Source organism: Lingula anatina, chromosome 10 (genome assembly GCF_051362555.1).
Source record: "Lingula anatina isolate TDL-2025a chromosome 10, LinAna3.0, whole genome shotgun sequence".
In the NCBI taxonomy this organism is placed as follows: Eukaryota; Metazoa; Brachiopoda; class Lingulata; order Lingulida; family Lingulidae; genus Lingula; species Lingula anatina.
Genome location: NC_141776.1, coordinates 15,947,230 through 15,974,202, shown reverse-complemented (window position 1 = coordinate 15,974,202; position 26,973 = coordinate 15,947,230). Strand labels below are relative to the sequence as shown.

The following is a 26,973-nucleotide window of genomic DNA, read 5'->3' as shown; positions in this document are numbered from 1 at the left end:
TGTACTCTGAATTTTAATGATCACTGGGTATTTTTATTTCACCAAATGAAAACCAATGAAAACCATTATTACCAATATGACTTTGGAATCCAATATATGTTTATACGATATACGAGCATATATATTTCTGGAGAGAAAATTTCCACTGAAGGGAGTTTTTCGGCATGAAACTCTCTGATGTGTGACGACCACTGTCTTCCAACCTAAGATGGCCTGTGACGGCCATCTTTTTACTGGACATAACAAACCTCCTGTTTCCAGCCAGCCTTATATGACAAATGGACTTACACACGTTCACCGATGAATAAATTCAATGAGAATATCATGTAAGTCAGTAAATTAAGAAATGAAAACCATTAAATATAGTTAGAAATAAAGATTTTATTTATTTTGAAATATATTTGCAAAATAAAATGAATGTTCTATGATGCATGGCTAATTATTTTATGTTACAAAAGTTTGAAGAATTCGCGCGTGATCAAGATCAACAATGTCGAGTCCAAAGTTCTACCGGCAACTGAGTAGCGAGAGGTTTGTATCGCACACACGTTTGATTGCCTGACCCAGTTGTAACTTATCAGACGAGAGTATTTTGAAACATGATCTGAGTTATTTGGAGTTTTCATGGAGCGGACAACAGCGTGGTTTAGCGGATAATGTAATTTATTATCGCTTATCAACCACAGATTTGGTGACACTGACAGTGTTCCAAGTGACAGTCGAAGTTGATGAAGTGCTGCCTCAGTTAAATTGTAGGTTACAATTTTACATGCTTGGTAATCATTCAACCAGTGCTTCCTAGTTCAGAGGACAACACAACCCTTTCACTATTAGCGCATGGAAATGATTATTAGATATGATTAAACCTAATTATGATATAGATCTAGGTTGAATTTATCAGAAAGTTATTTTTAAAAAGACATGTTGCTTGAAGTTGTGAATGAAGAAACCTTCAGCATGTGCAGTATTCTTTTGCTCACAACAAACTGTACATTTGGTAGATGGATGTGGATTGCATCAACAAGACCAACTTTTTAAAGGACATCAATAAAAAAAAAAAAAAAAAACGCCTGGAATGTAAACATATTAGTACTCACTTCATGCAGAAATAAACCACACATGTCAAGATCTCTTTATTTCCCAATTTACACTTAGTGGAGTAGCACTGAATTCATATGCATTAGCACTCCTATTTACAGTGTCTGATCTGGCTGTGCTAACCAGCACATATCCGAAACCATAAATAGAAGTATGTGCTAACGCATGAATTCCATGCTATTGCTGGCAGAGATGAAGGTCATTACAAAGTTCATGTTTTATCATAGAATGTAGACACAACAAGTACACATATTTTTACCTTACCAGGCACTATAAACTAAAGTCGGTCACAGATAAGAGAGCCCAGAAAACTTTTGACTCTCAGTTGGCCTGAAGTGACAGACAGTGGGAGTGCAACGGAAGGCTTGCTGGCAAGTTTGAAATCTTTATTATTATTATTATTATTATTATATTTTTACTAAATCCATTATATTTGACAAATCTTTCTTCCTCGATGGGAAATGCATATATTAGTACATACTTTTTAGGTTACCAACATTTTTGATAAGTGATTTTTTCTTGGATTCATGAAAAAGAGGGGGGGGGGGGGGGGCTAAATTATTTTATCACATATATATGTTATACTTTGAAATCAGTTTTATTGAAGCAGAAAATGCTTCTTAATTAGTGCTGTTTTCATAAAATACAAATAATATTGGTTCAAAATAAATATGTATGTAATAAGTTGTTAAATGTCTGCATCATGTTATAAAGACAGATTCAGTACAGATATTCACCAAATCAATTCCAAATATACATATACTTTTTATTATCAAATTGATGACATTTTTATTAGCCAAAGTGAACAATATTTCATGAAAGTAGCAAATGCTTTCACGGGCATTATTGTTAATTGGTCCGTTGTATCAAAAGAAATGAGATTTTGACTAGTAAGGATGATTTAGTGCTCTTGATAGTTTCAAAATTTTATTTACTTTCAGAAGATGTTTCTCAGAAAGACGTGCCAAGGTGTTCTGCAATATGGAAAAGGTTGCCTCAAGCTGCGGACATTTAAACACAGCACAGCAGCGCTACCTAGAGTTCAGAATTCCAGTGCCAAACGCTATATCGGTAAAGCAAGACTTTCGTCCGTAACACCTTCTCTATCACTGCTGTCAAGGAACATAGTAACAACTAGCAAATGTGCTCAAGTAGATGCAGCAGAGAAAAGAAATGTGACATTTGAGAAAATAACAAGGTAAATAGTTATTTGACATGGTGATCTTTGTTGGCTTCGTGTGTTAGTTTTATGTGATTTGAAAGACTACTAACTAGCCACAAGGATTGAAAGCACCTGTTTTTTGACTGAAAATGTTTCATTTAGTCCAGATTTTAATTTGATAGATCAAAAAGTTGAGACTTTGCTGTCTCTTTAACAGCCCGCTTGCACCAGCATATAAATTCACATTTCATAATTAGTTTCAGTGCACCCTACAGTCACCTTAAGATAAAGGTAGCTGGCCAGTCACTCCAGTTGTACTACGTCTGGCTGCGGGACCACTGCCAGTGCAAACAGTGCATAGACCAGAAGACATTCCAGAAGAATATCGTGACCAATGACATACCTCTAGACATTCAGCCAAAGGAAGTCAACATTGAGGGCGATGATTTGGTGATTGAATGTTAGTCACAGATTACAGTCAATATAATTATCAGAAATCATTTAGATGCTGCAAGGCACACTGTAAATGTTAAATTCTTATATAACATAGAAATTAACTTTCCTATCGGGGAAAAGGGTCCTAGAGGTAATGTAGCCATAAACAGAGATTGCACTGTCACATAATCTGCATCTTCAGACATGTTGTCTGTTGACAGAAAAAACTGTGTCAACTAACAGGCACAAATATAAGGAGATAAGAGGAGAGACAGGGAATCGGGTCATGACAAAACACAAAGACCAATTATGTGCACCACATGTGTTTCAAATTATGTCTTGACTATTCATTTCAGGGCCCAGTGATCACATGACCAAATACTCTCCAAACTGGTCCTCAGTGAATGCTGTAGATTATAAATTCAATCATGATAATCCATTCCAGGGCCCGATGGTCACGTGACCACGTACTCTCTAAACTGGCTCCTGGAGAATGCCTACCCTGGGAAACCAGACATACTGCAGGTGCCCAAGGTGCTGTGGAATGCAGAGACCATCAAGAGCCAGAGCCCCACCCCAGTGCCCTACCAGGAATACATGGACACTGATGGGGGACTGAGGAACATGTTGAAGGATCTTCTGACCTATGGGTTTGGACTTGTCTCTGAGGTAATTATAAAATTATGCCTTGTCTGGAGAGTAAAACATTTTCAAACGTGATCTAGCCATGGAAGGTTGTAAAACAGTAATTGTAAATCATTTCAAATCAAGTGAACTGCTACATGATCTTCAGTGCTGTATGTTTAAAGCAGTAATGAGAAATTTTTCAGCTAGTCTGTAGACAGCTTTCTGACCTTTGGGAGTCAAGAAATATTTTTTGAGATTGGTACGTACAGAGGATCCCTTGGACCCCATGCCATTTTCAGTTTTTTTTTTCACTAAACTTCAGTCTCATCCCTGTAATAGGTCCCGGCCAATACTGACGCCACAGAAAAAGTGGCGAGACGCGTGGCGTTTGTGAAGGAGACCTTGTATGGTGGTATGTGGTATACGCGGGCAACAGGAGAGTACAAAGATTACAAAGACAGCTCCTTCAGCAATGTGGGACTGGGGTCTCATATAGATACTTGTTACTTTAATGAACCAAGTGGGTGAGTTATAATAATAATAATGATGATGATAATGATGTTGATGATAAACTTTTATTTGGAAATTCATGTTTTAAAGACACAGATATTAATTTATTTATCATGTGGGTTATAGTAAGAAACATAATATTAATAATAATTAAAAAAAATTATTCTATAAATGAGTTTTTGATTACACAACTGCACATTGAATTGGTGTTATCTATCTTATCCCAAATATGGTGGCTGTGCATTATGTTCTGCTGCTTCAAGCTCCAACTTTTTGAACACAGAACATTAAATGCAGAACTATACTGGTATATCACAGCCCCTGGGTTTTCTTCTTGCTTAAATTTGCAGTGCGATAAGGATCTCTCTCCCTTTCTCCTAATAATGTAATATACATAGTTTATCATTACTATAATCATACATTTAAAATTAATTTGTTTCCTGTAGTGACTTAAAAAAAAATGGCTACTTTCCTCCAGCATTCAGGTGTTCCACTGTCTTCAAGAGGCCCCGCAAGGGGGCGAGTCTGTCCTAGTGGATGGTTTCCATGTGGCGATGCAAGTTAAAAAGCAGAATCCAGATGCGTTTGACTACCTGGTCCGTACCCCTATCCCTCATTACTGTCTGGACGATCAGTATCATCTTCGCAGTGTGGACACTACATTCAGACTTGACCCTTGTACTGGGGATTTAGTGCAGTTCAGGTAGGGATGATGTCAATTCTTTTCTCTGCCGTACAATCTTTTGTTATTTCTAGTATTTTGCAAACTTGTCTTTACAGGATAAACGTATTAATTTTTGTGAACTTAGTTGCTACTCAAGATATTGAAAGATTGCTTTAATTCACGGTATCTTATGAAATTAGTAGTAGCTAATATTTTCCAAGGACATATTGAAACTGGATAATAATTATATTTATAATATCAGTTGTTTTGACATTTTACAATTCATATCAGATACAACAACTACGACAGAGGAATTATAAACACCATCCCAGCGGATGAGATACCAAGGTTCTACTGCGCCATGAAACTTCTCTCACAGGAAGTGATGTCACCAGATAACGAGTACTGGTTCAAGCTCAGTCCCGGAACAGTAATATTCATCGACAACTGGCGGACAATGCACGGGCGCGCAGAGTTTGCCGGCGAGAGGATACTTTGTGGCTGCTATTTGCCGCGAGATGATTGGTTGAGCAAGGCAAGGTATCTTGGTCTCGCGAATTAAGTCTTTAATTCTGTTACAAAGAATGTTGAATATTTCAAGTTGATTTTAAATCTTGATGAAATTGTTTATTTCCAGTATTACCTTTCACTGTCTCCTTTAATTGGAATATATATCTTCACGAACTTGATCTTAATTGCCTTTTGGTTGACATTTTATTATTGAATAAGTGATAGACGAGAGGGTGTATTATGGCACAAGCATGTACTTTGACTTTTCCAATTGGTGTAGGTGCCTTATTTTTTACCCACTGAAACTCCTTTAATATTGCTAGATATATTTAAAAGTTGTTCATTTGTTTTTATGATTGTGTTAACTTTATTGTTTCTGTCTTATGAATGTAGTATGATTCACCAAAGAATGTAACCAAAGGTTAAGGAACATTGAAATTCCTTTAATATTGCTAATCTAACATATTTTGAAAAGTTATTTATTTGTTTTAATGATTGTGTTATTTTCATTATTCCCGTCTTATGATTTAGTATGATTCACCAAAGAATGAAACAAAAGAATTTTTATGACATATAGTGTTTCTAAATGCATTTAATTGATTGTAATATCTTTAATTTTATTGATTTCTACATTTATTTTAACAATGTTTTGAGATTTTAATGGTTTATTTTGCAACATTTAAAGTTGATAGTCAAAACTTTTAAGTATATCCATGCTCTCAGGTCATTTTAATATGTGATTTATGTTAATTAAAAAAAAAAGAAAAAAAAAATATATATATATATATATATATATTTTTTTTTTTTTTTTACACAAAGTTTACGTATGACTTTTATCAGATACATGTACATTTAATTTGTCAATCTAAGATGATGTTTTTCTCTGGTTTGTTGTCATAAAAGAGTAATTTTTGAGTGTGAAGAAAAATGGAATGTTTTGTTGGCTATGCATTTGCTACCCACCCAATAAAGCAATGAAAGAGGTGCAAGTTACATATATGAATAAAGTGTATATTTTCAAAAAATACTGCTTTCAGTTCCTTAATTTTTTTTTCTCAAATATTCTGCTGTGGCATGAGAAGACAAAAAGATGGAAAAAAAACCCGAGAAAATACCATGTGTAACAAATTTCTGTGACTTTTATTCACATTCAACATTTTGGCTTTATATTCTACAATATACTACAACATGCTGTAAAAAGACCATGACTATACAAACGTGACACCTTATTAAGTACAAATACAACCTTTTCCTAAACAGAAAAATGTGTACAGAAACAGTAATTTTCTCAATTTTTCAAAAACATGTCTATGGCCTTTTAAAATGACCTTGTATCTGACCTTGGCCTGAATAGAGGTCACTGTGCAATGGCCTCAATATCTTCTTGTCAGTGCAAAGTGAACAGTTTTCACCGACTTTCATGTTAAATAAATTCAACTTTATTAAATTCAGGATATCACTTTAGGTGAAATATAAATAATACAATTGTGGGGACATTCAGAATTTTAAAGCTTTCTCTACTTTGATGAGAGGCAAATGATAACTGCAAATAAAGCATGTCTACTTGGTACATAATATTCATAGAAGACTACTAAATTTACCATGTTACATAATTTGGGATGATGGTAAGCAATAGTTTGACATAGAACTGTCAAAGAAGTGTACACGTAATTAACGTCTCACATTTTTAATTCCACAGGACAACAGTCTGTGGTACCTGTACAAATGCGTCTTACAATATATTCTCCGAGATATGTCTATAACAACTTAAGCAGAACTAAGATTTAAAGAAATAGGAGAGTAAAAAAATTAAAAAAATTGAGGTCTCTACTTGTTATTATAACATGATTTCCGTAATGTGATTTACAGCATCCCTGGCATCAGCAGAATTGTACATGGCAAAGAGTTGATTTGCACTTGAAAATGCACTTCATCCAGTTAAAAAAAATTGCTTTTGGCAGAAAAAGAACCTAAACTAGTAATAACATGGCATGTTTTTTTCTCCTGTATCTTGACTCTTCTTAACACAGCCTATAAATAAATTGTGCTCTGTTGTTGTTTATTGAAGACTTACAAGAAAATGATTAACGAAATATGGAGTGTATTAAATAGAGACCTTTATAAGAGGTTAAGTAAAATTAGCATGAACAACAGGATCAATTTTCCTAAAACAGTACTAAAAATATGCTGCAACTACAATTATGTATTAAAAAAAAAAAAAAAAACAGTGGTAACATTACTGCTAGGCCACAAAAATTGTGACAAAACATTTAAAATTGAAACCTAAATTGCCCCTTCCCTATAGTATAAACATGTTGTTCCATGTCCCAATAAAAAGAGTTATGTTATATCCCATCAGAGACAATGATTGGAGCTTAAAATTACTGGAATGTTGAAATAAAAGATAAATATTTCTCAGTATGAAATACAACAGTCACAACCAGTGTGTCTAAAATAATGGGAAATAGTCCTTAAAGTAACTCTTCCCTTGCATTGGCTTTTACACCAATTAAAACACTGTCTTTTGAATAATACATCCATTTATTAATACTGCATTACTATAATTGCAAGGAAAGTAAATTCTAATTATCAAAAAGCATAAAACAAGATGTAAAAGACCTTAATTTAATTAAAAAAATATCTCCTATAAAGAAAAGTTCTAAACAGTAATTTGGGTTTCAGGAGATTTTATTAATTTCTATAAGGCTCTTTTCACATGGTGTAGCAGTATACCTGTCTGTATAGCAATGGTTTGAGAGATTGCCAACTAAATAACCCGACTTTTACATGAGATGAGATGGCCAGCAAACTGGATTAATTTTGATTGGTCCAATAACAACAAACAGACTTATCAAATGGAGATCCCCTCCCCCTACGTTAATTACATAATTATAAAGATCAGTCAAAATATTGCAATACAGGATAAATATTATACCCCACAATGTAAAAAGAGCCTTTGACAAGCTGGTACACCCTACCTACCAAACAATAATTGTTAATTTTGGAAAAGAAGATTCAATTGTCAGATGAAATTTTACAAAACATGTGACAAAAAATTGCAAAAATGAAATGCCTTGCATGGCTTTACGACTGAGATTCTCCAATATGAGAGCATTATTATAAAATGCACTAACAGCATGAATACAAGTTGAATACACATAAGATAGATACATATATAAATGTACGAAAATGCTGATGAGGTTCTTGATTCAAGGTTCATTTTTCTCAAACAAGAGTATAGCTCTTAAATTCGTTGCTAATTAAACCCTGGATTCTGCATGTCGTTTTGTTTTCAACTTATGCTCTGTTGACCCACTTATTACATCCACTGCCGGACTCGATTGGGCTGATGCATTCTGGGAAACCCGATGTTGTCTTGGGACCAAGGGCTGTTGAGATTCTTCCAAAATTTCAGAATTCGATGGTCCATTTACAGTTATATTCACACCAGGTGGCGGTGTGCAACCCTCATAGATAATTTGGACAGGAAATACATGTCTCGTCTTGAGGTAATGAAACAGTGCTACGCCTAGCAGGTGTATGACCAACATGGTTCCCGCTGCAACCATGGTGACATAGACTATAGTGAAAGAGAGGCTGTGAACTGCCAGGGACACTTCAGTAAACTGTGCATGTAAACGTGGCACCAGAGTACTTGTGTTAAAACCTGAAACAGATGAAAATATTCTCCATTTTCATTTCTCCTTTCTTTTCCATTTTATTACTATTACTAATATAATTTTTTTTTTTTTTTATTTCAGAACTAAAAAAAATGTGTAAAACAAAGGTCATTATTTTACTATATGCCACATAATAAAATCTAAAACTAAAACTGGAAATTCATAATTTGTTCACAAGATGTTCCTCCTTTCTTTGACATTTACACATCCCAAGCACTTATAATAAGAAGTATTCTGTGTACGTAAAGGCAGCATTTATTATAAAGTACAGCTACAATCTCTAGCTGTTTCATAAGCCGTAAATGAGCTTTCTCTGTCATTTTTTCAACAGAAGTATGCATTTTTATTCCGATAAGACATCACTGGCTTCATGGCCATAGAATTTCCCCAAAAATCAGTGACCAGAGTGAGATCCTCACCTGTGAGTAGGTGTGCTTGAATTGGCATATAATGACAAGGTGCTAGGTGAATGTTGATGTAGTGTGGCACCAGTGGCGCCCTGCAGGTGGCGCTAGCACCACTCAAGGCACAGTATTCCAGGTTGAATTGACTTACAAGGGCAGCCTGTTGCATGAAATTATCAGAGTGAATGTTAAAATGATTACACAGCATTTATTATTTGGATAAAATATTTTTTAAAATGAGCAGCAAAAAATTTAAGAAAATATACACTTAAAAATTCAAAAATGTTTATATCATCTATTATTCACATATAATACATACATTATCACACACATTGTATAGCTGGTGCAATTCATAAAAACACAGAGCTGTCAATGTTCAAATAATGCATGTTAAAAATAATACCTATATCACAGTACGTATCTCACCTGTGCCTGATTGAAGCCCCCTATCACCCTCGCCAGCCCTTCCATCCTCGTTAACATCTGCTGTCTTTGTGCAGTAACGAGAAAGTCGTTCCAGTGCTGCGCATGCTTTATGAGCAAAGAGTTTGTAGTATCTATATCTAACTGCAGTCCTTCCTCTAAAAACTCATACTGTCCTAAGTAATATAAAGTCTGTGATGACACATACAGCCTACATGTAACTAATAGGCAATATAACAGGAGAGCAATGACACCTCCAAATACCAACTTCACCATGAAGTTCTGATAAGTGACTTTGGCAATGATTTTGAATATAGTTTCCACCAAGCATGATGTACAGTCAAAGATATTTTTCTTGGTTCCATGCGACTTTGCCGCTTTCATATTGTTATGGCTATGTTTGTTGTTCTGTTGATGACTTTTGTTGGTGGGGGTTTCTAGCATGGGCTTTCGACTGTCCATGGTCTCTTCACCCCTGGGGTCTTTTGGCGTACCCTGGGGAGTTGCCACGAGTGAATCTTCCTTGTAATCAACATATGTGGTTTCTGTGACTCCACCGTTGTGAGAACAATACACGTTACACAAATTGAAATAGAATGACCGCGACTTTCCGTCCTGAAGCCGTTCCTCTAGACCCTGACACAATGCACGTGCTGTGGCGTACGTTCGTGTGAAACGGTAAACTAAAATAACAATATCAGCCATTATAAAGATAATCTGAAGGAGATTCAGTATATCCATCATTTTCAAGTCCTCTGTTTTCTCGAAATCTCCATCCCCCAAAACCGTCAGTTCAGGGGATTCTTTAACTTCCTTGGAAGATAACACAAACCTAAAGGTGTTGTTCTCCATGGCTGTGGACCTGCATAAAGCAAGGACTGGCTTTCTGTTAATGTTCATTGTCCTTGGAGGCTTTGGTAAAGCATTTAACCTGAAAACACAGCATCTTTTTCATCATAAAATAAAACTAAATGGGAATTTTTGCTTTCAAAATAGCTGTTAATGACATGTCTCCATTAAAATGTTGACTGCAGTTTCCCCATAGAGAGGATAATTACAAGAGTGTAATAATGCTGAACTTAAACAAGAACATTGACATAAATATTGAATCACCAGTCAGCTTAATAGAAAATTTAGCAAAAAATAAATGAAAAATAAATGACAAAAATCTACTCAGACTCAGATAATAATTTAGTTAACAAGCCAGAATGACCGTAATTTTATTTCAGGAAATTGGAATTTCTTACCTTTTCTTCAACTCTGGCAACCTCATCGCCATCTGTAGGGCGTTATCCAAACCAAGGAAAGACAGGAAGTTCACATATTCCTCTGGAATCCCTGTCCATTCCATGCTCAGGGTGATGGGGGAAGCACTCCTCGAAGTATTATATATGGGTTTGGGAAAATCCAACCAGGGGTTATCGTAAACATCCCTGGCAGCTTGGTTGTAGAGCGTGGTGAGATACTCCACCTTGGCTTTGGCATCAGACGTGTACTCCTGCAACTTTGCGTTGTATTCAGACCTGTACGCCTGAAGTTTATTTTCCAAAATAACCTGGGTACTGTTCCAGATGCTTGTTTCTGATTGGTAGATTAGTCTCAGTTGTCTGTCACGGAAGCTGAGCATTTTCTGCTGTACTTTTGTGAATAATCTATCAACATGCTCATCGCATCCACGTTGCATGTCGAGAAACCTGCCCCGTTGCCTGGCAAGTTCTGCATTGCGTTGAGATTTCATATCTGCAGTCATGTCACGGCTGTAGTTTGTCTGTATTTCTGATAAATACTTGATCTTGGAGATTTTCTCCAAGTCACTCTGACAGAGGTAGGTCAATAACAAAATAAATAAGGTAAATGTAAAAGCAACACTATAGGCTATCCTAAATATTGTATAACCTGTGATAAACAACTTGTGGCAGCTTGTAATCTTACGGTGTTCTAACCTACGGAAAACTTCCAATCGTCTCCTCAAATCTCTGCGTAAACTTTGATCTCCAGTTGTAAAAATTATGTCTGATCTTGAACATTCTATCAGTAACAGCAAGAGCACTGAGAAAAGGGACAGAGATCCAAAAACTATACATAAGGTGCGGATTGGCTGCCATTCTTCTGGATTATTTTTGAAAGTGGCATCTTCTTTCATTTTAACTGCTGCACTTTCTACTGGGTCAGGGTTGTCTTGGTAGATTTTGTAGCTAGCTCCATCTGCTGTTTGTTCTTCAACATCGCTATTTTTGATAACACTTACTGAGGAGACATAGGCAGTGTAATTTTTATGAGAATCTCGGAGTAAAACTTCAAATACTTTTTCCCTATTGATGTCTCCAAAAGAAAATTGAAAAGCAAAGTTAAATCTTGGAGGACAGACAACAAGAGTATCCAAGTTGAAGAGCTGCACCATTTCTGTCAAGTCATTGACAATAATGGCCACGTAAGCAGGACAACCAGTCAGATATCCTGGAAAAACAGATTTTGAAAAAATAATTCCATTATCTGATTAAATAAATTAATTGTGAAAAAATTAATGCCAATGGCAAATCATTTAATTTGAAAAGAAGATCATACTAGTCTATTTTTCTTAAACTTTCCTTAAGGCACTAAGTGGAGTAAAAGTTGCAAAATATAAATAAAAGCGATCATATCCCCCCCCCCCCCCCCCCCACACACACACACACACACACAGAGCGAGTCAAATAAAATATCAAGGTGCACTTTATAATGAAATTCATATCCAAGTTTTTTTTCAAGTTTTTCCTTTGCTCAAACAGTCACTTGCACATACCTGATATTGACATATTCCACTTTTTGGTTGTAGTGTTTAATTCAAGATGTGTCTTAAAGGAATCGTCAAACCTAATCCCTGCCCGTACGTGCTTCATGTAATGGTACAACACAGAACGGTTCCCTGGAAAATGTCAAATACAAGATTGTCTGATAATTCATAATTTCATTTATCTGAATAAAAAACAACTTTCGCTAATTAAACCTATGGCAATAGGTTTTAATTCAATATAGTGTGACAGCAAATTAAAAAAAGTTTGTTGTTTGTAGTTTTAACAATTTTTCAGGCCAGGGGCTTTTAGACCAATTCTGTTCCTTAATTGTCACACTAGCAGAGATACTATTACTGACAGAAACAAGTTGATAGCATTAAGATTGGTTTCCTGTTTATAGAGACACTATATATGGCTTTATTCTAAATTCCCCCAATTCCTCCAGATAATTTTAATGAATGTAATACTGATACATATACAGGTGTATCAATTAACAAAACTTTCAACCATTTATTTGCTCACCTGGAATAGAGACAGATATTTCTGGTCCATATATTTTGGGAGACAAGATATATTTGTATGTGCCGTCTGTGTTCATCTTAGTGTAGTTCACAGTAACTCCATGTTTCTTGTACATCTTCTGCTTCTTGTGGAGTGTCGAAATATTTCTCCAGCAGCCTTCCTGGTTATTCCAGCTCACTGAGCTTACTTGGAAGGGTCGCTCAGGCGTCAACGATGTTGTGAAGATGCTGTCCGAAAAGCTAAACACCTGGAATTTTCCTTTATCGAATTCCCCAACATCTTTAAACTGGTGTAGAGAAAGCTGGTAGTCGCGGGCGGCAGCATTCATGTCACCGACCATCATCATCTCGTCTTTTAACTGGAACTTAGTATTATGGGATACATCAAGAAAACCGATGTGATTACTTCCATTGTTGTGCTCATGAATATTAGAGGCTGTGATGTTGTAAATTTCCTGCTCCGTAGAAAATGGGGTGTCGAAGTTGTCGATGTGCATACGGTAACGGACACGATATAGATACATAGGGGGAGGCACGTAGCGTAAGTGACACATGAATTGACTGGATATGTTATTGAACATTGGATGCAGAGTGAATTGTACAGTGTCACCTAGAAGTAAGCAAAATTACACACTTATCAGGCTATTATAACAGTACACTTACTATATCTGAGTTAGTAATACAAGTTTCAAACAATTCACTTTCTCTAATATTTCATTTTTTACTTTAAAAAGTTACTTATTAAAAAATCCATCATACCACTCTCAAATAATTCTAAATGTAAATAAAACATATTGTTTTGACATATTGCATAAATTACTGGTACTTGATTTTAGAGAATTAGCCTTCTGTCATAAAATAATAAAATTACATTTGTACCTGTAGAACAGATGACAGATTTGTTAGCACAGAGAGGCTGGTAGACAAACTTGCACTCCTTTGTATTCAAGCAGTCTGTGGCACAACAAGACTGGTTCAATCCACTGCCTGGAATGACAATCACAGTAAGACAATCAGTTCAATAGCATGAGAGATCAAAGTGAAGATTCATCAGCATTCAATGAGTATTAGGCCCCATTCACTTTGAGCAGTATATTTACGTACCAGTATCTGAACCGGTCCAATTCAAGAGAATAGTGGTACTTTATTACCTGGCCAATATCTAAGAAAGTTTCCTGAATTGAGCCCCGCCTACTCCATACAACTTACTAATTATTTTTTCATTAAATACGTGAACTTGCACAGAAGTTGCTAAAATCTCATGTAAAGTATACATTATATTAGGACCTCTCAAAGTGGACTGGTCTAGGTAAATATATAGCTTGACATGAAAAGGGCCTAAGAACATGGAATGATCATTCAACCACTATTTTCCTCTAATGTTTAAAGTGGGTTAGTAAACATTATGCAAACAAAAAAGCAATTTGTCCAAGTAATGTGCATTCTGAAATAATCATATAAAACCAGACTGACAATTCTCATCCATGAACTTCATTAAATGTTATCAAATTCTTCATAAATGCTTTAAACAGTGTTTAGAATTTTCTAAAAAAAGTTAACATTCAATATAATGGAACTTACTGAAGAATTAAGAATATTTGAATTAAAAACATTTTTCTTATTCAAATATTCTTAATTCTTCAGTAAACCCAAGTGCGAGGTACAGAGATACAATGACAATAATGTTGACCTTAAAATGTTAAACACTGTTTCTGACAAATCAAACTCAATCTGGTTATTAACTGTTACATTAACAACAAAACCTTACAGAAGTTTATAGTTTTTGTTGTTACCAAAAAGTGATTACCAATCTCTCATTAAAAAGAATAGTCCAAAGAGTAAGTAAGGTAGCTACTGTGGCATTGTTTCACAAACCACATTAAAAGCTGATGGATTGCTTATAAATTACTTCAGAATCTGTATATAAACATATCAAATAAACAAGAAAAAGCTTGTAAATAATCTTGTCCGTGGCTCAGGCATTCTAAACAACACCCCATGTCTAAGTAAAACAGCCTGTATCTAGGTCATATTAATTACTGAAAAATTAATAAACGAAAAATAGATTTAAAATACCAAAAATGCACTCGCACATCAACATCTATGTTAAAATACACAAGGTCAGGGCTACTATCATAATAATTAACTGATTTTTTAAACTTCAGATTAACCCTTTTCACCCATGCTCTAAAAACCAACTGTCAATTGGAACTGCATGTATGCTACAAAATGCAGCAATGAGTGATAAAGGGTTAATAAATCTGTTTTGATTTTTTTTCTGTTTTTTTAAAGAAAAAAAAAGAGTAAAAGGGTTTGGAAAATGAAAGATATAATGAGTATAACCATAGCATGTTCTATTTGAATAAAAGTTGAAGAACACAGATTTCCTTTTGACAACACCCACCTTTACCCATTAAATACACTAAAGATCTTCCTAAAAACAGAAATTATACAAGAATGCACATGACAATGTCTATTGAAAAATGGCAATCAAAGCAGGCATCTTCCCATTTTGTGCTGTAAAGTTCCACTCAGTCTTCTAGAACTTTATGCACAAAATAATAAAGAAATTACTGTTACTCCATCTATATCTATGTATATAACATATTTACTCAACCACAGTTACCAATACTTCATGCACAAAGAAATAAAATAATAATAATGACAGTAACAATAGTAAAAGATAAATCAGACTGTCATATTAATTAATTGTACATTTATTAGAATGGTGCAGTTTGAAATCCAAGTACTTCATGAATATCATAAGTGGCGTAAAGAAGCACAGACATACAAGTGTTAATAATCATATGCAACTGTGGTTAAATACAACATTTAACACTGAAAAATATCTCGTCCAGAAATTTTTTGTCAGTGAATATTCTGGGACATGGTGGGAAGAGTCATGTGATAAACATCCAGCAGTTTAAATTAAATATCATAAGTCATATCAATGGTGGCAATCTAGAAGTAATCCAATTGTTAGAGTAATATCAGGACGGAAAAAGGACCAATGAATATGATAACCTTAAATATTTATGTAGATCAGAGGTCAATTAAGTTCAAAGACCATATATGTAGGTCATAAAGGTCAGAGTTAATTCACCATATAATTCACCCACACTCCACAGTGTCCAAAAAGGAACGTACAATACAATCATGTAATCCATCATATGACAACTAAATCCTTGGCAATATGATCTATACCTGATACATGTATGTACTGTATGTATGATCTGTAATATATGAGTGCCTTAGCTGTAAATAATCACACTGCTCATGACATAATACTTACACACTCCTTGACACAATTAGGACAGGTCAGAGGACATGACATTATACTTACTTTTTTTCACTAAGATATGTCTCAATTGATGCGTAATAGCTACAAATGTAGCTCAGGTTGGGACATATTTCAAATCTTCTCTTCCGTGAAATATGCCTGACCTGATTATAATGATACGTAAATATAAATATAAATGTAGGTCAAAGGTCATGACCTCATACTTACTGACGCATGCCCTGCTGCTGAGACAAGCCTGGCAGGTCATCTCTTTGGGACTACACTGCCAGTGTGGGAACGTCTCCAACGTGTCGTCCTTCAGAGTCTTGGAAAAAAGCTTCGTCAGCAGTGGAGTTTCCACAGTACAAAGGATGCTGTTGGAGTTTGTCTCTGCCAGTTTATCCTTGAGGGCGATGCCCTATAAGACATGGGGGAAGAAATATTAAATTGTTTCCTTTTTTGTTGGATAAATGTCCAAAAAAAAAAAAAAAAATTACCCCTTTCCCCTAATAATGCAAATTTATTCAGTTGATTAATACTTGTCTGGAAGTCTCAGAATGAAAAAAAAAAAAAAAGATTAGCTCTTTTCTTTTAAACTTTTATCAAATATTTTTTAACATGGGCTAGAAGGAGAACAACACAGTGGTCTCCAATTAGCTAGTACAATTACTGAAGATGGTCGTTATCCTGATACGGAGACGTTCACTCCACACTGCAACACACTGCAGTGCGCAATACTGTTACTGAACATACACTCATACATTAATACAGGTTTCTCAGACTGAGAATTACAACATGGCCAGGGACATGGATACCCAGTAGCTAACTCTGGTGCAGTGCAGAAGCAGACAACAAATATCATTGCTGATGAGTAAGTTGTAATCAAAATATGAAGCCTTTTGGTGCAACTTTTTAAAAAATATTTTCATTGGATTTATCTTTCACGTTTTAATCAAAATTCTTCAATAACTGATAGATAAAATTTGTTCTCCAAATTCAGATTTCTTTAAATCTTATAGACAAGTTTTTTTGACAGTAGATGTTCCTTTTAGGGAATAGAAATGAATTTTATAAACAGAAATAAAATTCAACAAACTTTTCAAAAACTTATAATAAGCAGAGTGCTGCAGACAGTTTGCAGACAAAACTGTCCAGTGCTGACTTGCCCTATCTATAGTGAACATATACAACACAGGGGCGGATCCAGAGATATTTTCTGACAGTCTTCCAAATAATCTTTGTTGGTCCATCCTCCATTTTTGACCGTCTTCCAACAGAAAAAATTAGATACCCATCAATGTAAACTTGAAAATTCGACTGTCTTCCGGAAGACCCAGTAGATGGCCTCAATCCGCCCCTGCAGCAGATTAAACTAACACTTCGTGAGACCAACAAAACACACAATGTGACTTCAGAAATACCAAAAGCACTAACATTTTAACCCTACTTTATGCTTCACTTCACAAATCTGTTTTTTAACACTTAATATATAGGTTTGTCTAATTCTACCTCACTTAACCTTTTATATACATAATATGAATTCCATTTCTTAAAAAGGATGAATCATGCCTTTGAGCCATATTAAATATATCATTAAGGATTCAAAATTTAAGAAATAAACCTTCCACTAATGATTTTAAAAACTTTAAACACATTAATCAATTATAACAATGTTACTTGTAGTGATATGCAAAAATAGAGATTTATCTAATTAATGGCAGCATGATATCCAAAGTCAAGATCTACTATGAGCTCACAAATCAACCAATTAATCAATCGATTGGTTTATCATTCACACTGCCAATTGAACAAATTAACCATTTTAACAACAATTCAATCAATCAGTCAATCAACAGATTTATCAGTTGACTATTTCATCAATCAGCCAATAAAACAATAAAATAGTCAACTACATATGGTCATCTTATCAATCATTCAATCAATCAATGAGCCAATAATCCAATGCTTGGCTGATCAATGACAAAACCAGCATGAGAGTGATATTAGCAGTGCAGGGGGTGTTTAGAGAGACCAGTGGGTATAGCAAAGGGGGGGGGGGGGGGGAGGGTAAACCACTTCCACCTTCAATCAGGAGGTATGTGAAAACTATGAATGCTACACATTTGGTATCTTGGCATACAACACACCTCAAAATCTTGCAAAAGACATTTTAAAAGCAGCTTTCCAGTAAACAAACTAGAGCCTGTTCATGCATTATACTTATAATGCTCCTACAGCCTATAGCAGTTGCATTATAAAATATTAAAGAATATCAGGTACTTCAAGTGACTGATTGTGCAGAAGTATAAACTTTCCCCACGTAGCTATTTCTTCATATGTTCAAAATTATTGATATATTTGTTGAAAAAAAAGGGTAAAACTGTTTGCTTTATCTGCCAAGATATCAAACTCCATCGTAATTTGCTAAAACATCTACTGCATTTGTAGCCCATCTAAAATAACTTTTTGTACAAATCTCAATATATATCACAAATCATTTTTAACAACAGTAAAAACAGAATTTCAGAATGCCCAATACTTAGCAAAAATAGAACAATTATATAGGACGGATAATAATTTTTTGCAAATTCTGCAACAAAAGGGGAAAATCCAAAGATTTTGATTGGCCATAAAATGTGCCGAGTTTGCAACAGAGTTAAGCAAAACATTTGATTGGCTGACACAGGATGCAAAATCCACATCAAAAGTGAAGATCACATGTGTTTTGGTAATAGTGAAACCACCCGGCATGCAAAAAAAAAAAAAAAAAAAAAAAAAAAAAATCCAGTAATAGATATTGAAACACCATTTAAATTGAAAATACCCAGTCATAAGACACTGTTATCAGATTGTTATATGCTAAGGCCTCTTATAACATACTAAAATGAAAAATTTTAACAATTGGAATGAAGTCAGAACTGTGTGCTTTAAATTTTTTAAAAGGAACTTTAAATATACATACTATCAAAATAGTTGGTACAAGCACATTAAAAGGGCACCGATGATTTATCAACAAAACACAATTTGATGCACATGCACTGAAGGTATCCAACATTTTTGACAAACTTGCAACATATTGAAGTCATTTGGAATAAAATCAGATTTCAATACCTTGGTTCAAATAGTATACGCAGTTCACACAAGAGAAATTAATAAATTCAGTAAAACCTATTACTTGATCTTATTAGCCATAAGTAGTGATCAATCTGTCACCAGCTCAGCAGTAGGCCACCTCAACACAGCTACAACTATCCATTCAACCAGGAGGTCCCTAACTGTGCTGGCAATAATCTGACCACATGATTCATGACTGGCCAAAAAAAAATTCAACTTCTACCCATCAAAGCATATGCCTGTGCCAGTGCACCTGTTGTTTGATGAACTGATACTAATACCTCGATACTTTGGATGACACTCTATAAATAATTAAATTAAAATATGAACAGGTGACATGTTTTTATTTCGGTTGATTCGTGGGGAAACAAATGCAGTAGTTGGTTTGAAAAACATTCTACAAGTGGGTTAGTATAGCAAGTGGCAAAACAACAGAAACCAAAATTGCCCGGTTAAATAAAACAACGACAACCAAAACCAAACCCATTCCCCGCATAATATGGCGCATGCATGCATGAACGAACAGTGTGTGGCTTACCACGAGGACCTGAGAATGAAAACGAAGAAATGTCTTGTTAGTGCCAAAAAGACGAAACTACTACCATGCTCCCGAGTTGACTCTTCTGAATAAACGCCATTGAATTTATTTAAGAAATAATACTTTTAGAAATAATACTTTGGAAAGGCTGACATAATACAAGTTTCAAGGTATTAAAACTTGCATACCTGAAAATTTAAGGGCTGAAATTTGTGGTTTTATACCCTGTCCAATAATACTTTTGTCATATGTATTTTATAAGACAGTGAAATGCAGAAGATAAAAGTAGAGTCAATTTCTACCAATTCAGCTAATTATTTTAGATAATTTTACTTGACTTAAAGGTGCCAAACAGAACCAGTTACAGTTTTTTGCTGTTGGATTGTCTTTATACCACTTTTTTTTAAATATTATGATCAACAAAGTGGAAACTTGGTTTTTATGTGAGAGGGGGGAGTGGCCCATTTTCTTTATTAGTACTGCTAAATTGTCATGCAATGACAACATGTTGGATAACTTAACAAAAATGATTTTGAAATATTTAAAATGCTACCAATCTAAAATAATTATATATGAAATTTCCAATTACCTATTATGATATATTTCAGCTCTTTTGGAAATCAAAGATAATTTCAAATTAGATCATAACATTTGCTGCATGTTTATGCAAAAGAGTCAACATCATTTTGTGTTTATTGATAACTGAAGAAAACATCTCCTTCCTCAGTTGGTGCATATTTAGAGCAAATAGTTCAAAAGGAAAAAGTAAATAAAATAAAATAATTATAAAATAAAAATAATAAACAGAAAGTGGTCTTTGCTATCACAGAAACTAAATGAACGAAAATGTAAACTCAAAATAATATATACCTAAACAAAATATTGTAAAAGAAAATGAAATAAAAAAGAATCTTAAAGAACACTATTAACTTAAAGTATGGAAAAATTTATCTGGCCTGTAATCATAAGATTTTGTTAATACATTAATCAATAACTTGTTAACTGATAGAAAATAACTGAAGAAATACTCAATGAAAATTCATCTTATAAGACTAATTAGCAAACAATGGACTAATCTAGAGAATTCATTTTTTTGCAATAACTCCATGCTTTAGTTAAGCATGCTCTTAAAATGCAATATGGGTCATTCAAGCGAAATGCCTTCAAAACAAGGTGTTAAATTGGAAAAATGATTAAAATCATTCCAAAGAAGCAGAAGTTGAGTTTATTAACTGACTTCAGATGATTTCTTTTTTTTTTCTTTTTTTTTGTTCCAACTTTCCAACTTGGAATTAATCTTGACATTTTGCATTATATTTCAATGGTTTGGATAAATTTTCAAACTAACAAAACTGAAAAAATGAATAATCGCATATCTTCATCCTCCACAATTGAAAGCTAAAACATTCTACACACAGATGTGATAAACTCAACTTATGCTGATTCTAAACTCTGAAAACAATATGAAAACATGAAAAAATACTGCTTCACTATGGGAGCAGCATCAAAGAAATTTGAAAAAAAAAAAAAAATTATTAAATAAAACGGAAAATCAGCACCTCTAATTCTGTAAAAATCTACACATCTAATGGCAATAAGTAAAAAACTATAAACCTACATTATCCATCTATAGCGGTAGAAAATCTATAGAATCTAACATTTTTAATAAGGAAAAAATTATAAATATGTTGTTAGGTCTCAGAACTAACCTACCACTTTGTACACCTCTAATCCCGGCAGTTTTGCTTACATGTTATCTCAGGAAATATGTCTATAAATATCTCATTCAAAACAAAGCCTTACTCGTCTCTGGCAATCCTTATTCACACTCCGGTAGTAAAAAGTTTCTCCGTTCTTGAATTGCTGGGGACAGCGTATCTTGTCTGGGTTGCTGGAGTCGCAGACGACCGCCGTCACAGCAGACGTGCGGCTTCTGTAGATTTCCAGACTGAGGTTGTAGAAATCTGGAACTGGGTGCCTATAAAAAACGGATCTCAGAAAACTGAAGTAGAGGACTGCAAAGAATCAACATCTTTGCTCAAATGAAAATAAACTGAAAGTAAATTGGTGTGATGTCCAAATCAGAAACTGTTGAGAAGTAACATACATGTAGTGTAAGCTGGGCCATTTTCCTCGGCAATAATTTAGGCAAACATGTTATAACAGACCCCAAAAATGCTATAATATAATGAAGGAACTTTATTATATTTTTGAACTTCAGCAATTTTTTAGGACAATTTGATGCAAAACTGGAAATGATTAAATCACATTTATATTATAGAAATCTAAATGAACAGAATAATTAAAACATCAATTAGAAACAGAATGAGGATTATAACGATATAAAAGTCATTCAGCCTACATCAATAAGTATGTCAAAACAATGATCATGACCTGTATCCTGTATGTAGGTCATTAAAACAGAACTGCTTGTGATTAAAACTAAAACGTGGACCATTATGAGCTTGTCATCAGCTACCATGCACCACCCTTTACCACTAAACAGGTGCCCTTTTGTCCAATTACCTGCAAAACTTTGTCACAATATTTGCAAACTTTTCCTTCTCTCCTGGTTGCGGACTCTTGTACATGTATGCGTTGTCACTAAGATGACTTGTATCCGTAAATGTTGGTAGAATTTGTATGTTATCCACGTAGATGTTAATCTTCAAGCCTGACTCTCGTTGCCATAGAAAATCGCTGTACTGGTTATTGTAGGTTGCATATACTGTGGACTGCAGAGAGTGTGTCTTGAGGAGATCTTCCACGAACATGTTCCGCGGGGTCTGGTAACTGAAGTCTCCTGTGTCTGGAGGAAACATTTAAGAAGGTCATCATATTTTAGGCGCAGTATATATTGAATTAACTCAAATTCTAAAAGGAGTTAAATGATTTTATTCTTTCTATGAATTTTTTATACAAATTAATAAATGATTTTCATATAAATTAATAAAAAATATACTAAAAATAAAAATAAAATCAATATAAATTATAAATTAATGCAAGATATATCAGCCTGCATAGAAATCCATGCAGTAATTCAAAGAAAAAAGGAAAACAATATTAAATGGACATCAATATTCAAGTACATAAAAATTAACAAAAACAAAGTAATAGATCACATTACAAAAGATAAATAACTAAAACAAAAACAATCACTGAGCATCAATAAAAGTTCAATAGAAGAATTATAAGGCATTAAAATGTTCAGGATGGAAATAATCAAGATTTAATTTTAGTGAAGAACTGGGCACGGGGTCATTAGAATTATATGAAAACCAAGATTGTTTGAAAAACCAACTTGGAAGATTATTTGAAAATCAAGGCAGTCAGATACAAGTAAGCACACACACTCACATATAATCAAGAATTACAAGATTATAACCCCCTCCCAGAATCCTCCTAAACTAGGTATTTTGACATTTGGAAGCATTCTTTCCACTATACAAAATGAAAAGGCTGGACATTTCAAGCTAGACTTAAAATCCTCCAAATTTATTTCTAGAGGAGATTTTTTGACAAACAGCATTTATTTTTACACAAGAAGAAAAAAAAAAAAAAAAAAAAAAAAAAAAAACATTCAGAGAAAAGTTCATATTTTAACCCCAACCATAATTTACAGTTATCTTCCACATACAGAGGTTGATGGACAGTTAAGATTTTTATCCATTTAAAAATGAAAAAAAAGTGTCCTATTTCATCTCATAATGAACTTCAAGTTATATAATCTTAACATCACTTTAATATACTGTGCTTTTTAAGATTATTACAGTACTATTATCAATAATATTATTATGAACGACTTTAATGGTACAGTTTTTCTTTTTCAATGATCAATTGCTGGTTGCCAAAAATGTCCAACTTCAACTTGGCAAAAACCTTATTTTATCCTAAACAATAAGAACCTTTTTATTTTTTAAAATTTTTCATTGTCCCCAGTACTAATAATATCATTATGTCACAATAATCTGTAAAAATTATTTCTAAATCACATATTATTAGCTTCAACAAAGTCATTTTGTGATAATTGCCAAATTAATTGTCTGGTTCTTCATTTAACGAATAGTGACCAAAATTATCCCATCCCATTTAACTGGGCATCCTTTCCACTGCAGGTACGTAGCAAAATTGAGATTATTACAATCAGCATCGTTTAAAAAAAAAACGATAATACTAAAAAAAAAAAAACTATTAAATGTGTATTAATAATATTAATATGATTTTGCAAACCATCACTTACTGTTCGCCTCCACAAATACTCGGCCATCAGATGGCGGCGTACCTAAGGGGTTGGAGACGGCTGCAATTCACAACACAAACACACCATGTGTCACTTTTATCAACTGTACTGTCCAGAGAATGAAGAGTCGTATTGCAAGAATGGCCCACATATATCCCCTGGTAATATTTCTAGGAAATACCTCTCGGAAAGAAAATCTCCGAATCTTTTTTTGCAAAATGGTGTTCATGACTTTTTTAAAATTTGAGATGCATACCAGGGATTAAAAGGGATGCTTTGGTCAAATTTTCTTTTCAAACTGAATTAATGTTTGTTAATAAGTTATATTTAAAAAAAAGTGGTGATGTGAATCAATTTTGCAAATTACCTACGAATTACAAACTGCATTATTGCCAAAATGTGCTTCAGAGAGCACCCCCCTCAAATATAAATAAATAAATAAATAAATAAATAAATAAATAAATAAATAAATAAATAAATAAATAAAATGAAATTGGTTTAACTCTAAGATCAATTTTTAATTTTCTAGTTTCCAAACAAAGTCCCCTTTATCGTATGAAAAATTTAAATAAACACAACTTCTAAGATACAATTTAAATCCATGGTATGCCCATTATTTCCTTTGGCACTCAGTGCTGGGTATTAAGGAATACATATGGGCCATGAAAATGAAATGCATTAATTGAAGGTCACCTTCTCAATTTTACACTCTATTTACTACCAACACATACAGACAGCAGCCATCATGGACCCAGTCAAAATATTCTACATTCTATGGGAAAAAATGATTCTATATTTATCTGAGTGAAAAAACAAATTTGAAAACAAAAAAGTAATCTAAAAAAGATTTTAAAAAGATGTAAAAAATTTTTGTAAAAGTTGATAAATAAAATCATTTGCCTGATAAAGTTACAATTTTGTAAAAAATCTGTTATGGACAGTGCAAACTGCCCCCTCTCCTAAATATATTAACAAATAAAAATAAATAATGAGAAAACATAGCTCCAAAATCTTAAGCCCATGATGGCAACCTTAAAGTGACAGCTAGAAAGTGACCTCCATTAAAAGTGAAACATGGAAGATAAAGTCTTCCCTGCTGAAACTGAGCTTATCTGAGGGTCAGTCGGACAATACAGCATTTCTAAGCAGACATTTACAATTAACATATGACTAAATTACTACAACTTGCATTGATTCAGCAGTGACAGAAGCAACATTATACAGTATGTTAAAAGGATGACAAAGTACAAAAAGCGTATATATTTGACAGAGGCTATAATTTGGTGCACAACTACTTGTAGCAAGAGCTTTCCAGTGCTGTAAATATTTTTCTAAGCAGTGGGCTATAAGCTTAGCTTAATAAGTTAATATTCATATCTGCATGTTAGTGAAGGGAACAATTACAAGCTCTAATACGGTTATTTTCAACACAGCATTCACGTACATGGCATGCATCAAGCAGTACTAACATGACAACCTTAAACACCACATCAAAAAGCCACAACAACAACAACAACAACAACAATGCAGCAATGTTACACACAACACTGATAGTGAAGCATCTTAAGAGTGCAATAAGTTAACAACAAACAGTTGAATGAATGCAATTATTTTCAGGACAAATAAAACGTGATCAAACCATTGTGATCGCCGATGAGTTGAATTGAACAGGAGAGTTATTGAGATTGATATTGTGGCAAATAATAATATAGTGATATGACAGCTAGTACAAAAGTTGAAGTTTTCAGAACAGAGCTTATAAGAATCAAATGAACAAAGAATAAAAGATATGGGCCAGAAATATGACTTTAGTCATGAAAATGTTAGAGCAACAAATGACAAAATGCTATGTACATCAATGGGTTAAAAATAATGCCAGTGGATAAGTTGTAGTATTAGCAACAGATCAAAAAAGCTAGAAAAGGAATTCACAAATAAAATGAAATCACAATTCAACTGAAAACAACAAGTAAGAACAACAAAATGTTGAAATTGTCACAGGGTAAAAATCAATAATCAATCATAAAAGATATACATTTTCAGATAGAAAGGTATTTGTTATAAACAAAAATAAATATATAAATAGATACAAAATAATAATCTCCTAATACAGTTTGTAAATTAATAAAATCATGGCTTTTAATATTAGAAAACTCAGTCAAATAAAAATGAGAAAACTTAAATGAAGACAGAAGATATACATGTAATAAAAGAACTTGGATTTCACTGGGGATAAAAATCTATGACAAAAACTGACAGCAAAAGGACTTCACAAGAGGTTTCTGCATGATGGAATGCCACATCTTTTGACCCAATTCAGAATATTTTTGAAAACCCAAAGCTAGGATATCTTTCCAATATGTTAAAAGATAATAAATAATAAACTTTTGAATTTTTTTAAAATATTTTCCATCTTTTTTCTGTTTAATATTTCATCATTGGTGAAATGCAGAGACCTCTGTTGATGAAACAAAACAAGACATTCTTCCACAATTCACCACTGCTCCATCTACTGACAAACACCGACACTACACATAAACAACATGCAACACCAGTGACACCTGCTGGTTGTCTACAACACTCCATTCCACATGCTCTTCATCACTAGCGCAATCTATTGTCAGCCAGGGATACTATAATTAAATGTCTGAACATGCAAATGGTACTCACAGACACACTTTCTGTTCATTCCCCTTCCACAAGGTCTCACTTCGTACCCAGTCTTTGTACAATGTACGCAAACTGAAAATGGATCCAGATATTTCATATGTACAGTTATAAACTGTCTGTAATCATTTATTAATCATATATTTATATTTTTCAAGCAATAAATTACAAATTGATTTTTTTTCTCTTTTTGAGGCTTTTCAGTGTGTATTAAATGGAAGCCAAAATAAACTTACGACATAAACTAGGCAGAATTAGATTCATAATTCAACAACAAACTTCATGATTTCACTAATATGCAAAATTACAAGTCGCAAAATTACAAA

The 26,973-nt window shown here is 33.8% G+C and overlaps 2 protein-coding genes across 10 annotated transcripts in view; one reads left to right on the top strand and one right to left on the bottom strand.

Annotated features, from left to right (window-relative positions):
• The first annotated feature begins 283 nt into the window (after nt 1-283).
• On the top strand, nt 284-6,031 carry LOC106172265 (trimethyllysine dioxygenase, mitochondrial). Of its 6 annotated transcripts, none has more exons than XM_086997619.1 (8): nt 284-326; nt 1,366-1,469; nt 2,043-2,296; nt 2,518-2,720; nt 3,141-3,364; nt 3,662-3,846; nt 4,311-4,535; nt 4,788-6,031. In XM_086997619.1, exons 3-8 carry the CDS (start codon nt 2,043-2,045, stop codon nt 5,056-5,058), a joined length of 1,362 nt encoding a protein of 453 aa, XP_086853745.1. In that variant the 5' UTR covers nt 284-326; nt 1,366-1,469; the 3' UTR covers nt 5,059-6,031. The 6 variants fall into 6 exon arrangements, with proteins under 6 accessions (XP_086853745.1, XP_086853743.1, XP_013408355.2 ...); XM_086997617.1 differs by having other exon boundaries at nt 287-326; nt 2,040-2,296; XM_013552901.2 differs by lacking the exon at nt 284-326 and adding an exon at nt 430-531.
• Nucleotides 6,032-6,127: 96 nt separating this feature from the next.
• The window catches only part of LOC106172251 (uncharacterized), a 91,513-nt gene continuing 70,667 nt past the window's right edge, over nt 6,128-26,973 (bottom strand). For 3 of the 4 annotated variants that reach the window (XM_024075143.2, XM_024075145.2, XM_086997608.1), the window contains 12 exons: nt 26,651-26,722; nt 23,981-24,040; nt 22,267-22,549; nt 21,544-21,718; nt 16,317-16,506; nt 13,688-13,795; nt 12,810-13,418; nt 12,296-12,418; nt 10,761-11,970; nt 9,517-10,444; nt 9,106-9,250; nt 6,128-8,673 (listed from right to left, as the gene is read on the bottom strand). In XM_024075143.2, coding sequence (XP_023930911.2) covers nt 8,267-8,673; nt 9,106-9,250; nt 9,517-10,444; nt 10,761-11,970; nt 12,296-12,418; nt 12,810-13,418; nt 13,688-13,795; nt 16,317-16,506; nt 21,544-21,718; nt 22,267-22,549; nt 23,981-24,040; nt 26,651-26,722 — 4,310 coding nt within the window. In that variant the 3' untranslated portion in view covers nt 6,128-8,266. The remainder of the gene's footprint in view (nt 8,674-9,105; nt 9,251-9,516; nt 10,445-10,760; nt 11,971-12,295; nt 12,419-12,809; nt 13,419-13,687; nt 13,796-16,316; nt 16,507-21,543; nt 21,719-22,266; nt 22,550-23,980; nt 24,041-26,650; nt 26,723-26,973) is intronic. The other variant, XM_086997609.1, reaches the window with a different exon arrangement.

What these genes read in the sequence shown, in the direction of transcription:
- LOC106172265 (XM_086997619.1), top strand. Translation starts at nt 2,043, where the DNA reads ATGTTTCTCAGAAAGACGTGCCAAGGTGTTCTGCAATATGGAAAAGGT. An exon ending in ACATTTGAGAAAATAACAAG is followed by an intron (nt 2,297 to 2,517) that starts GTAAATAGTTAT and finishes TTTCATAATTAG; the next exon opens with TTTCAGTGCACCCTACAGTC. An exon ending in GGGGATTTAGTGCAGTTCAG is followed by an intron (nt 4,536 to 4,787) that starts GTAGGGATGATG and finishes AATTCATATCAG; the next exon opens with ATACAACAACTACGACAGAG.